Source organism: Bos grunniens, chromosome 17, assembly GCF_055505025.1.
Source record: "Bos grunniens cultivar Pamir isolate PY7600 chromosome 17, Bosgru_T2T1.0, whole genome shotgun sequence".
Taxonomy (NCBI): Eukaryota; Metazoa; Chordata; class Mammalia; order Artiodactyla; family Bovidae; genus Bos; species Bos grunniens.
In genome coordinates, this window is record NC_141181.1 from 63627402 (window position 1) to 63640674 (window position 13273).

The following is a 13273-nucleotide window of genomic DNA, read 5'->3' on the forward strand; positions in this document are numbered from 1 at the left end:
AACCCAGAAACTAATCCCATCAACATAAAACCCGAGACTTTGAGCCACGTGGCAGAGCAGTTCTCCTGGGTTCCCTTACCCTGCTGCTCTCAGTCCGGGCATCCCTTCCCAATAAAGTCTCTTGCTTTGTCAGCATATGTATCTCCTTGGGCAATTCATTTCCGAGTGTTAGACAAGAGCCCACTTTTGGGTCTTGGAAGTCGTTCCACTTCCTGCAACAGTTTGATCCCACTGGAGAGAGCAATGTAGAACATGCATCAAAATTATCTATCTGAGAGGTGGAAGAGGGGAGTATGTACTCACTAGTTACTGTCTTTCCAGGGGGCAAGGCTTGCCCCCTGCAGTGTTAAGTCCCTAGAACTTCCATATGTGCCTTGAGTTACTTGGATGTCTTAAGACACAGTCTGGCGAGTCCTACCCCCAGAGGACCTGACTCAGGTAAGTCTGGGATAGTTGCTGATAATTTGTAGTTCACAGAGATGGTGATGCCGATTCTGCTGGTTTGGGGTCCATCTCTACTTTTGAGAATCGATTGTTTAGAGGTTTGAGTACTGAAAGATGATAACATGGGGGGAAAAGGGTAGTTGACTCAAATTCATGGAGTTGTGAGCCAGCATTAAATGTTCTGGAATTACAAGTGTTTGGCCACATCTGATGTGTTTTGAGAGTGATGAAGAATGACTGCAGGACCAGCAAGGGGTAAACGATCAAGAGTCCTGAATGCCAAGCAAAGGAACTTGAACTTAATTCTGTATGTAGTAAGAGCCTATCTGAAGGATTTTATTTTTTTACTTCTTGGGTTTTTTTTTCTTTTTCTTTTTTTTTTAGAATCCCTGACATCTACCAAGTCTCTCAGCATTTTATTTTATTAATAATTTTATTTACTTTTATTTTTGGCTGTGCTGGGTCTTCGTTGCTGCGAGGGCTTTTCTCTAGCTGCCATGTGTGAGCTTCTCATTGGTGTGGAGCATGGGTTTTAGGGCACAGAGGTGCAGTAGTTGTGACTCCCAGGCTTGAGAGCATAAGCTCAATAGTTGCGATGCGTGGGCTTAGTTGCTCCTCAGCATGTGGGATCTTCCCAGATCAGGGATCGAACCTGTGTCTCCTGCATTGGCAGGAGGATTCTTTACTACTAGCACCACCTGGGAAGCCCAGAAATGTGGGTGAGAAGCAGGAATTCCAACAGACAAGAATGACCCTTTTATCCCTACCTTGGCCTCATTTCACCCTGGGCTTCATCACTTAAACTCAAAACACACTTTTAATATTTGGTGCTTGTAGCCATCACAATGTACCACTCTCCACAACCCATTAATGACCACAGGGAACTATAAACAGGTCTGGCTTTCCATGTCACCACATGCATGCTCAACTGCTTCAGCCACGCCTGACTCTTTGAGACCCTCAGGACTGTAGCCTGCCAGGCTCCTCTGTCCATGGGCTTCTCCAGGCAAGAATGCTGGAATGGGTTGCCATGCCCTTCTTCAGGGGATCCTCTCAACCCAAGGACTGAACCTGTGTCTCTTCGCATTGGCAATCGGGTTCTTTACCACTAGCCCTACCTGGGAAGCCCAACCACTTGTACAAGCCGGTACTTTCCCACACTTGATCAACAGATCACTGACACATAAGGACTGTGCAAAGTAATGAGGAAAAAACTTTATTATACATTATGAAGCTAACACGAGGGTTCTGGAAGGAAGACAGGGAGAGGGAAGGAGTCAGCTGTAGGCAACGGGGGAGGGGGTGGACAGCGAAGGGAACAGGACTAGGGCCTCTGTCTGCTGTTCTGAGGACTGACCACTGGGATGGGACAACAGCCTCGAACCACCCACCTTTGAGAGGGGAAGATGGAAGGCGGGGGAACGGAAGGCGCCAGGTTTGCTCTGGAGTTAGAGGGGTTAGGGCTAGACTTGGGTTTCACATGGAAACAGGGCCCACACGAGGCCCAGCCTGGGAGGAAGGTAGACACTGTCTGTCCCCAAAGTTCTCGGCTCAGGTCTTCATCTGCCTCTTAGACTCCAAAGGAGTGGATCTCGCCCTGGAGGAGGAGGACTTGGTTGATGGCCCATCGGTCTTGTGTCCAGCCAAGTTCTCAGCAGGTGATGGGTCCCTAACAGCACGGCGTTTCCTGGCTGTGACCCCCCTGGAACTGGGGCTGCTGGAGGTAGATGGTGGGGTGGACACGCCCCTGAAGGCAACCTTGGCTGGGGGTGGGCTGTCTTCTGGGCTGGAAGTATGGGGGCTCTGCCTGGGTGCACCCCCAGGCATGTGATTGAAGATGGGGGCAGTAGCTCCTCCAAAGCCGGGCTTATTCTTAGCACTGGGCTTATTCTTAGCCCTGGGCCCCATGGTCACCATGGGGGGGCTCTGGCCAGGAAGGCCCCAGTGTGGCGGGCCACTCTTCCCACTCTGCTGTGTGTGGTTCTCCGGGCTCCCCTTCTTTCCATTGAAATACTGAGAGCTGCAAAGGGGCAGCTCAGATCCAGGACAGATGCTCTGCTCCCAATGCCCCGAGGTTCTGCAGAGACTCCCAGCCTGCAGGGGGCTGTGCTCGATCCACCAACCGTGGAGCAGCGAGGCCGGCTGTTGGGCCCAGCACTGGGCATGGCCTGGGGCACGCAGGTGTCAGCTGCAGAGCCAGGGGCAGGGGCTGGGCCGGATGGGAATGCAGCTGGGGTGGCAGCCAAGGCCGGCTGGGTGCTGGCATGGGTGACAATGGGGGAGTTGGTGGGTGGAGCTGGGGGGCCTGGAGCAGAGGTTGGGTCCCTGGTTAGGGCTGGAGCTGCCGGGTTTCCATAGTGTGGAGAGTGGTCCCAGGCGGGGGCTCCCTGCTGCTGCACATCAGGGGCCCCAGCGATGGGCTGGGCAGGGGCTCCGGTGTGAGAGGAGCCGCTGAAGAGTCCAGGCAGGCTGGTGCTGACTGTGACAGAGGCCGCGCTGTCCCTGGGGGGCGTCTGCAGGGCCTGGGAAGATGGGAAGAGGCTCCCACTGGAGCCAGGGGGAGACCCGAAGAGGGGAGACTGGGAGGGTGGAATGGTGTCCATGGGGGTGACCTCAGTGTCAGAAGCGGGGTGGGGAGCCAGGTCCCCAGATATGCAGGGTGAGGGCCTGATTTGGAGAGCAGACGGGATGAGCTGGCTGGTGGGGGGCAAGGATCGAGGGTCACATACAGGAGGACGGCTCTGGTGGGTGAAGACAGGAGAGTTCAGGCACAGAGGTGTGGGGGACCCCATGCTCGAGGAGCCGGGCGCTGCAGTGAAGGCCGGTCTGGCGTCCTCCGCAGCCGGGCCCCACGCCGGGGGCTGGGAAGGGCCTCCTCCTCCTGCCGCGTTCGTAAGAGGCCCCCAGACGGGCTTCTGCTGGAAGCCGGGAAGCCAAGCCGCAGCCGGGGCTGGAGCCAGGCTTTCCGTCGCACCCGCCGTACCTGGCGCGGGGGCTGAAGCAGGGGCAGAGGGGCTTGGGGGCCGAGTAGACAGGCCCGCGCTGCCCGATCCTGGGGAGGAAGCGCGGGTGGGCAAGGTGAACGGGGCGGGGGGCCATGAGTGGGAAGGAGGGCCCGGGAGGGGCTGGGACCGGGGGGAAAGGGGCCCGGGGGAGCCGTGCCGCCCTCCTGACCAGGGATGCGCAGAGGAGGCCCCTCCAGCAGACGCCCGGGTGTCCACTGGCGCTGGGGAGGCCGACTCCCTCTGGTATCTGTCGGGCCGAGGAGCCCTGCCGGGGGCCGGAGGGTCGGCGGGCGCGGGGAAGGGACCGCAGGGCTGCCGGGCCGGGGTCTCATCCCGCAGCGCGCTGTTGATGCGCCGCAACGCCGCTGCTTTCTCCGCGTCCAGGTCTTCCGCGGTGACTCGGAAACCCAGCTCAGGGGGTGGGGGCAGCCTCAGCGGCTCCCCTCGCCTGCGCCGCAGCAGAGGAAACCTGCGTCTTCCTGGCCTGGGACTGTCCGACGTAGGGGCGCCTATCTTCCAGGTTCGTTTCTGCCCCCTGGTTGCCTCCGCGTCCTCGTCAGACCGGCTGTTGCTCTGGGAAGCCACCGGGGCGGCACAGGGCGGCAGCAGGCCCCCCTCGCTCGCTTTCCTCGAGGACCTCCGGGGCAGCAGCCTTCGCGGTATGCCGGGGCCCGTCCTCCTCCGCCCTGGCGGGAAACCTCGCCAGGAGGAGCTGTAGGAGCTCGTGATGGCGTTTCCTTGGGGGCAGGAGCTCACACAAGAGGTCTGGAGTTTCTTGGTGGATCTGTCTACTGAGCTCTTGGCGTGGAGGTTTCTCCGCAGAGGCCCAGGCTTGGGCACGAAGGCAGAGAGGTCTCTCTGGGCCCCCAGGGGCCTAAATGTTGATCGTGCACCCCGAGAGCCATCGGGGCCCCATTTCTGATGATCCTTCCCTGTGAATGCGGGGTCTTCCTCCTGCTGGGCCATGCCCTTCCCGCTGTCTCCCAGGGCCCTCCTCACCATCTTCTCTGTGCAGGAGCCCGGGGCACACCTCAGTGTGGTGGGCGGCACGGGGGTGACCTGCTGCTGGTGCCCACCACACACAGTGACCGTGCCCACTGCGGACGCTGAGCCGCGGCACATCGTGGAGATGCGAGCACCCAGCACTGCCTTCCTCTGATGGCGTCGCCTGCAGAGGGAGGTGAGGACCCCCAGGAAGGAGCGCAGGGTCTGCGGAATCATAGAACACCGTCTCAGAGACGCTGTGACAAAGCGCAGATGCAGAGTCACCGGATATTTGTGGGCTGGCCTGCAAGTGGACAGCGGGGCGACAGCTGGGTGACCTGGGCCGGCCACGGAAAACCGGCGGGTGCGGGGATCGGGCTGGGGGCTGTCGAGCCCTCCTGGCAGGTGCTGACCCCCCAGAGCCTGGGGTGGGAATGAGCGGCAGGGCCTGCCCAGGTAACTGCCCATAGGGCACGTGTGGGTTTTCGGCGCTTGGATAGAGAGCTGAGCTCAGAGAGCTCTGGTTCAGCTGCCAAGTCAGCCAAAGGCGAATCCAGCACTGCTTGGGGCGTTGCTGGGACAAAGCTCTAGAGCCTGTGAGCAAAGAATGGGCGCGCATGTGCGGGGCGCGAAGGTTCTAGAGGGATGGCGCATGCGCGGGGGAGTGTGTGTATGTGTGTTTGTGTCCCTGGGGTGGCATAGGGATGCTCTGCCGAGCTTGGGCGCTTCCAGATCTCCAGGGGCTGTGGGTTGAAGGTGTTTGCCTTGAAAGTGACGAGCTTCTTGACAGGACAGGCACCCCTTCTCCGGGGCTGAGATCTAATTGTACAGGATTGGTCCCTGCCCAGCAGAGTGGGGACACTGGGGATCAGGGTACCTGGCTCAGCAGCCACTGCATGGGATGGCAGCTTTGACATCAGCACTGCGGGTCCTCCATGATCTTCGTCTTCTGAATGTTGAGCTTTAAGCCAACTTTTTCACTCTCCACTTTCACTTTCATCAAGAGGTTTTTGAGTTCCTCTTCACTTTCTGCCATAAGGGTGGTGTCATCTGCATATCTGAGGTTATTGATATTTCTCCTGGCAATCTTGATTCCAGCTTGTGCTTCTTCCAGCCCAGCATTTCTCATGATGTGCATATAAGTTAAATAAGCAGGGTGACAATATACAGCCTTGATGTACTCTTTTTCCTATTCGGAACCAGTCTGTTGTTCCATGTCCAGTTCTAACTGTTGCTTCCTGACCTGCATACAGATTTCTCAGGAGGCAGGTCAGGTGGTCTGGTATTCCCACCTCTTTCAGAATTTTCCAGTTTATTGTGATCCACACAGTCAAAGGCTTTGGCATAGTCAATAATGCAGAAATAGATGTTTTTCTGGAACTCTCTTGCTTTTTCCATGATCCAGCGGATATTGGCAATTTGATGTCTGGTTCCTCTGCCTTTTCTAAAACCAGCTTGAACATCTGGAAGTTCACAGTTCACGTATTACTGAAGCCTCGCTTGGAGAATTTTGAGCATTACTTGACTAGCGTGTGAGATGAGTGCAATTGTGCGGTAGTTTGAGCATTCTTTGGCATTACCTTTCTTTGGGATTGGAATGAAAACTGACCTTTTCCAGTCCTGTGGCCACTGCTGGGTTTTCCAAATTTGCTGGCATATTGCGTGCAGCACTTTCACAGCATCATCTTTCAGGACTTGAAATAGCTCAACTGGAATTCCATCACCTCCACTAGCTTTGTTCGTAGTGATGCTTTCTAAGGCCCTCTTGACTTCACATTCCAGGATGTCTGGCTCTACGTGAGTGATCACACCATCGTGATTATCTTGGTCATGAAGATATTTTTTGTACAGTTCTTCTGTGTATTCTTGCTACCTCTTTTTAATATCTTCTGCTTCTGTTAGGTCCAAACCATTTCTGTCCTTTATCGAGCCCATCTTTGCATGAAATATTTCCTTGGTATCTCTAATTTTCTTGAAGAGATCTCTAGTCTTTCCCATTCTGTTGTTTTCCTCTATTTCTTTGCATTGATCGCTGAGGAAGGCTTTCTTATCTCTTCTTGCTATTCTTTGGAACTCTGCATTCAGATGCTTATATCTTTCCTTGGTCCCATCACTTCATGGGAAATAGATGGGGAAACAGTGTCAGACTTTATTTTGGGGGGCTCCAAAATCACTGCAGATGGTGACTGCAGCCATGAAATTAAAAGACACTTACTCCTTGGAAGGAAAGTTATGACCAACCTAGATAGCATATTCAAAAGCAGAGACATTACTTTGCCATCAAAGGTCCATCTAGTCAAGGCTATGGTTTTTCCAGTGGTCATGTATGGATGTGAGAGTTGGACTGTGAAGAAAGCTGAACATTGAAGAATTGATGCTTTTGAACTGTGGTGTTGGAGAAGACTCTTGCGAGTCCCTTGGACTGCAAGGAGATCCAACCAGTCCACTCTGAAGGAGATCAGCCCTGGGATTTCTTTGGAGGGAATGATGCCAAAGCTGAAACTCCAATACTTTGGCCACCTCATGCGAAGAGTTGACTCATTGGAAAAGACTGATGCTGGGAGGGATTGGGGGCAGGAGAAGGGGACGAGAGAGGATGAGATGGCTGGATGGCATCACTGACTCGATGGATGTGAGTCTGAGTGAACCCTGGGAGTTGGTGATGGACAGGGAGGCCTGGTGTGCTGCGATTCATGGGGTCGCAAAGAGTCAGACAGCACTGAGCAACTGAACTGAACTGAACTGAACTGTGGGTCCTCCTGCCCTGTCACCTGGTTACATTGGAGAGAGCTGCTAAGAACAGAAGCACCCACGCCACTCAGATCTGTTGGGGTGACAACTGAAATGGCAGCCAGGGCAAGTGGGAGGGACCTATACTCCCTGTGTATTTCCCAGTCCATGTGGGAGAGGAGGAGTCTAAGTTCCATGGGTACTAAATAACACAGAGAGATGTCCTAATCACAAAGAAAATCCATTGTGAACTCAGGAATAACTCAATGGGCTGGACACACCCCATAGGTCAACCCCACCACAGCACTGAGAAACTCTCCTGCTTTTTGTTTCAGCTGAGCTCAGACTGAGTCTTAGCCTTTCTCCATTACTGCAGTAGTCTTCAATATCATCTTCCTTGGCAGTGTAACTTTTTTTTTTTTTTCCCTATTTTTTTAGCCACACCAGGCATGAAGGTTCTTAGTTCCCCACTGGGGTTGGAACCCTGCAGTGGGAGCTGGTGTCTTAACCACCAGACCTCAATGGAAATCCCCTGTTTAACTTGTTTTGGGTGCATTTTTGCTTTGACCACAGTAAAATGTAGAGGCTTTACAGCAATATAGATTTTGTTACCCTTCGCTCTTTGTTATAGTTGTCATGAGCTTCTCCCCACCCTAACCCTCACCCCCACCAACCCCCCACCCCTCACTCTGCGGTGTTAAGTGTTAACAGCTTGGTATTAAGTCCCCAGTGGGTAAGGGAAGGAGAACGTTTTTATAGAGGGGGAAAGGAAGTTGGGCAGGCTCTAGAAAAGAGGTCATGGCTTTTCATTGGCTGAAACCTTGCCAGGAAAGAAAAGGAGTCTTCCTTCTTCCTGTTGCGCTCTGCTATGGTCAAAGGACATGAGAGCTCCCACTCTGCCTCCCAACTCTATTTGACTGTGGTTTTTGTTTATTAATTTTTTACAGAAGCATCATGGTTGAGGTTGAAAACAAGTCTTGTCTTCTCTAGGTGTCTTCAATGAATTAAACAGCAAACAAAGTGACATACCGTACACCCGTCTTGGTCATAAAATAAGTATGAGTGAATAAATACCACCCACTTGGTCAATGAATAAAATTACACTATTAATTCATAATTTTTTCCACCTTAAAACAATAGCCATTAATTATCACACAGTTCTGTAAGTCAGAAATCCATTCTGGCTAAATTGGATTCCTTTCTCAGGGTCTGGAGGTGTGAGGCCAGCTGACTCCTTTTATTGCTTTAGATGACACCCAGAGGACCAGAAAAGTGTAGGGAGGATGAAAATTGGGAGAAAATATAAAGGGAGTCAGACTGATTTCAAATCATTACTTTTTAAAAAATATTTTTTGTCCACGCCTTGAGGCATGCAGGATCCTAGTTCCCCCACCAGGGATCGAACCCCTGCATTGGAAGCGCAGAGTCATAACCACTGGAACACCAGGCAAGTACCTCAAATTATTACACACAATTGTTTATCATCCCACAGTAAGTGTTTGTGGCCTACTTTTTTCTGGATATCTTTGTATTTTTCCAAAATCAAGGCCACAGACTCTGCTTTCTACTAAGTTTATCTCTTTAAAGAATTTTTAAGATCACACCAATGGGCTTCCCTGGTGGTTCAGTTGGCAAACGATCCGCCTGCAATTCAGGAGACCAGGGTTCAATCCCTGGGTTAGGAAGATCCCCTGGAGAAGGAAATGGCAACCCACTCCAATATTCTTGCCTGGAGAATCCCAGGGACAGAGGAGCCTGGCGGGCTACAGTCCATGGGGTCTCAAAGAGTCAGGCACGATTAAAGCAGCTTAGCACGCACAATCCAAATAAAACTGGTAACAGATTCTGTTAGAAATGTTTATAAATTGTCCTGGGAGAGCAACATAAACCAATGTTTTGCCTGGAGACAAAAGGAATGGTTCCTAGAGTAAGGAACAGCTGATCAATGGGCATTGGGTGCAGTGGAATTTTGCTGTCATTCAGGGTTAAATACCTTGAGAAAGAAGGAAAGCTGAACATTTACCTATGAATTTAAACTGCTGTAATTTTTAATATTGTCACCCTGCTTATTTAACTTGTATAAAGAGTGTATCATGCAAAATGCCAGGCTGGATGAAACACAAGCTGGAATCAAGATTGCCGGGAGAAATATCAGTAACTTCAGATACGCAGATGACACCCTCCTTATGGCAGAAATTGAAGAAAAACTAAAGAGCCTCTTGATGAAAATGAAAGAGGAGAGTGAAAAAGTTGGCTTAAAATTCAACATTCAGAAAACTAAGATCATGGCATCCGGTCCCATCACTTCATGGCAAATAGATGGGGAAACAATGGAAACAGTGACAGACTTTATTATATTCTTGGGCTCCAAAATCACTGCAGATAGTGACTGCAGCCACGAAATTAAAAGATGCTTGCTCCTTGGAAGAAAAGCTATGACTAACCTAGACAGCATATTAAAAAGCAGAGACATTACTTTGCCAACAAAGGTCCGTCTAGTCAAAGCTATGGTTTTTCCAGTAGTCATGTAGGGATGTAAGAGTTGGACTATTAAGAGAGCTTAGTCCTGAAGAATTGATGCTTTTGAACTGTGGTATTAGAAAAGACTCTTGAGAGTTTCTTGGACTGCAAGAAGACCCAACCAGTTGATCCTAAAGGAAAGCAGTCCTGAATATTCATTGGTAGGACTGATGCTGATGCTGAAATTCGAATACTTTGGCCACCTGATGCAAAGAACTGACTCATTGGAAAGGCCCCTGATGCTGAGAAAGATTGAATGCAGGAGGAGAAGGGGACGACAGAGGATGAGATGATTGGATAGCATTACTGACCCGAAGGACATGAGTTTGAGCAGGTTCTGGAGTTGGTGATGGACAGGGAAGCCTAACGTGCTGCAGTCCATGGGGTCATAAGATTTGGACACAACTGAGCGACTTCACTTTCACTTTTCACTTTCATGCATTGGAGAAGGAAATGGCAACCACTCCAGTGTTCTTGCCTGGAGAATCCCAGGGACAGGAGAGCCTGGTGGGCTGCCATCTATGGGGTCGCACAGAGTTGGACCTGACTGAAGCGACTTAGCAGCAGCAGCAGCAGAGTGACTGAACTGAACTGAACTTTTAATAATCTTGTGAGGAGTAGATAGTCAGGATATTGTAGTTATCAAGAGACAGAAACAGTTACAAAACTAAACAATCATAAGATCAGATGGGTCCTTGCCTTCTGGTGGATATTTCAGAACTTGGAAGGGAGGTGAGAGGTCTGGCTTCAGTTCAGTTCAGTTGCTCAGTCGTGTCCGACTCTTTGTGACCCCATGAATCATAGCATGCCAGGCCTCCCTGCCCATCACCAACTCCCGGAGTTCACTCAAACTCATGTCCATCGAGTCGGTGATGCCATCCAGCCATCTCATCCTCTGTCGTCCCCTTCTCCTCCTGCCCCCAATCCCTCCCAGCATCAGGGTCTTTTCCAGTGAATCAACTCTTTGCATGAGGTGGCCAAAGTATTGGAGTTTCAGCTTCAGCATCAGTCCTTCCAATGAACACCCAGGACTGATCTCCTTTAGGATGAACTGGTTGGATCTTCTTGCAGTCCAAGGGACTCTCAAGAGTCTTCTCCAACAACACAGTTCAAAAGCATCAATTCTTCGGCGCTCAGCTTTCTTCACAGTCCAACTCTCACATCCATACATGACCACTGGAAAAACCATAGCCTTGACTAGACAGACCTTTGTTGGCAAAGTAATGTCTCTGCTTTTCAATATGCTGTCTAGGTTGGTCATAACTTTCCTTCCAAGGAGTGAGCGTCTTTTAATTTCATGGCTGCAGTCACCATCTGTAGTGATTTTGGAGCCCCCCAAAATAAAGTCTGACACTTTTTCCACTGTTTCTCCATATATCTGCCATGAAGTGATGGGATCAGCTCCCATGATCTTCGTTTTCTGAATGTTGAGCTTTAAGCCAACTCTTTTCTCTCTCCTCTTTCACTTTCATCAACAGGCTTTTTAGTTCCTCTTCACTTTCTGCCATAAGGGTGGTGTCATCTACATATCTGAAGTTATTGATATTTCTCCCGGCAATCTTGATTCCAGCTTGTGTTTCATCCAGCCCAGCATTTCTCATGACGTACTCTGCATATAAGTTAAATAAGCAGGGTGACGATATACAGCCTTGATGTACTCCTTTTCCTATTTGGAACCAGTCTGTTGTTCCATGTCCAGTTCTAACTGTTGCTTCCTGACCTGCATATAGGTTTCTCAAGAGGCAGGTCAGGTGGTCTGGTATTCCTATCTCTTTCAGAATTTTCCGCAGTTTATTGTGATCCACACAGTCAAAGGCTTTGGCATAGTCAATAAAGCAGAAATAGATGTTTTTCTGGAACTCTCTTGCTTTTTCCATGATCCAGCGGATGTTGGCAATTTGATGTCTGCTTCCTCTGCCTTTTCTAAAACCAGCTTGAATATCTGGAAGTTCACGGTTCATGTATTGCTGAAGCCTGGCTTGGAGAATTTTGAGCATTACTTTACTAGCGTGTGAGATGAGTGCAATTGTGCGGTAGTTTGAGAATTCTTTGGCATTACCTTTCTTTGGGATTGGAATGAAAACTGACCTTTTCCAGTCCTGTGGCCACTGCTGAGTTTTCCAAATTTGCTGGCATATTGAGTGCAGCACTTTCACAGCATCATCTTTCAGGACTTGAAATAGCTCAACTGGAATTCCATTACCTCCACTAGCTTTGTTCGTAGTGATGCTTTCTAAGGCCCACTTGACTTCACATTCCAGGGTGTCTGGCTCTAAGTAAGTGATCACACCATCGTGATTATCTGGGTCGTGAAGATCTTTTTTGTACAGTTCTGTGTATTCTTGCCACCTCTTCTTAATATCTTCTGCTTCTGTTAGGTCCATACCATTTCTGTCCTTTATCGAGCCCATCTTTGCATGAAATATTTCCTTGGTATCTCTAATTTTCTTGAAGAGATCTCTAGTCTTTCCCATTCTGTTGTTTTCCTCTATTTCTTTGCATTGATTACTGAGGAAGGCTTTCTTATTTCTCCTTGCTATTCTTTGGAACTCTGCATTCAGATGCTTTTATCTTTCCTTTTCTCATTTGCTTTTCGCTTCTCTTCTTTTCACAGCAATTTGTAAGGCCTCCTCAGACAGCCATTTTGCTTTTTTGCATTTCTTTTCCATGGGAATGGTCTTGATCCCTGTCTCCTGTACAATGTCATGAACCTCTGTCTGTAGCACGCTTTGCTGGAGCAGCCGTGAACAGATACCCCACGTCCAAGAGAAACCCAAGTAAGATGGTAGGTGTTGCGAGAGGGCATCAGAGGGCAGACACACTGAAACCATAATCATAGAAAACTAGTCAGTTTGATCACAGGGACCATAGCCTTGTCTGACTCAATGAGGTCTGGCTTGGAACAGGGAAAAGCAAGGTCCTTTCATTGACTTTGACACAGTGCCACCTAGCGGGTTGCTGTGAGACGGCTAGACCCTTTTATGATTACTGACTCAATGGACATATTCAGTCCCTCAGTCGTTTCTGACTCTTTGCAACCCCATGGGCTGCAGCACACCAGGCTTCCCTGCCCTTCGCTATCTCCCAGAGCTTGCTCAAAATCATGTCCCTTGAGTTGGTGATGACATCCAACCATCTCATCATCTGTCATCTTCTCCTCCCGCCTTCAGTCTTTCCCAGCATCAGGGTCTTTCCCAGTGAGTCGGCTCTTCGCATCATGTGGCCAAAGTGTTGTGAGCTTCAGCATCACCATCAGTCCTTCCAGTGAATATTCAGGGTTGATTTCCTTTAGGATTGACTGGTTTGATCTCCTTGCTGTGCAAAGGACTCTCAGCACCACACTTCACAAGCTTTAATTCTATGGCACTCAGCCTTCTTTATGGTCCAACTCTCACATCTGCACATGACTACTGGAAAAACCATAGCTTTGATTATTCAGATCTTTGTCAGTAAAGTGATGTCTCTGCTTTTTAATATGCTGTCTAGGTTTGTCATAGCTTTTCTTCCAATTGTCTCTTTTAATTTCATAGCTGCAGTCACCATCTGTGGAGATTTTGGAGCCCAAGAAAATAAAGTCTGTCACTATGAAT

The 13273-nt window shown here is 50.0% G+C and overlaps 1 protein-coding gene across 1 annotated transcript; it reads right to left on the reverse strand.

Moving 5' to 3' along the window:
* Positions 1-1644: 1644 nt before the first annotated feature.
* On the reverse strand, positions 1645-4901 carry LOC147355614 (uncharacterized). The gene has a single exon (XM_086346151.1). It carries the CDS (start codon positions 4899-4901, stop codon positions 2355-2357), a length of 2547 nt encoding a protein of 848 aa, XP_086202277.1. The 3' UTR covers positions 1645-2354.
* Positions 4902-13273: the final 8372 nt, after the last annotated feature.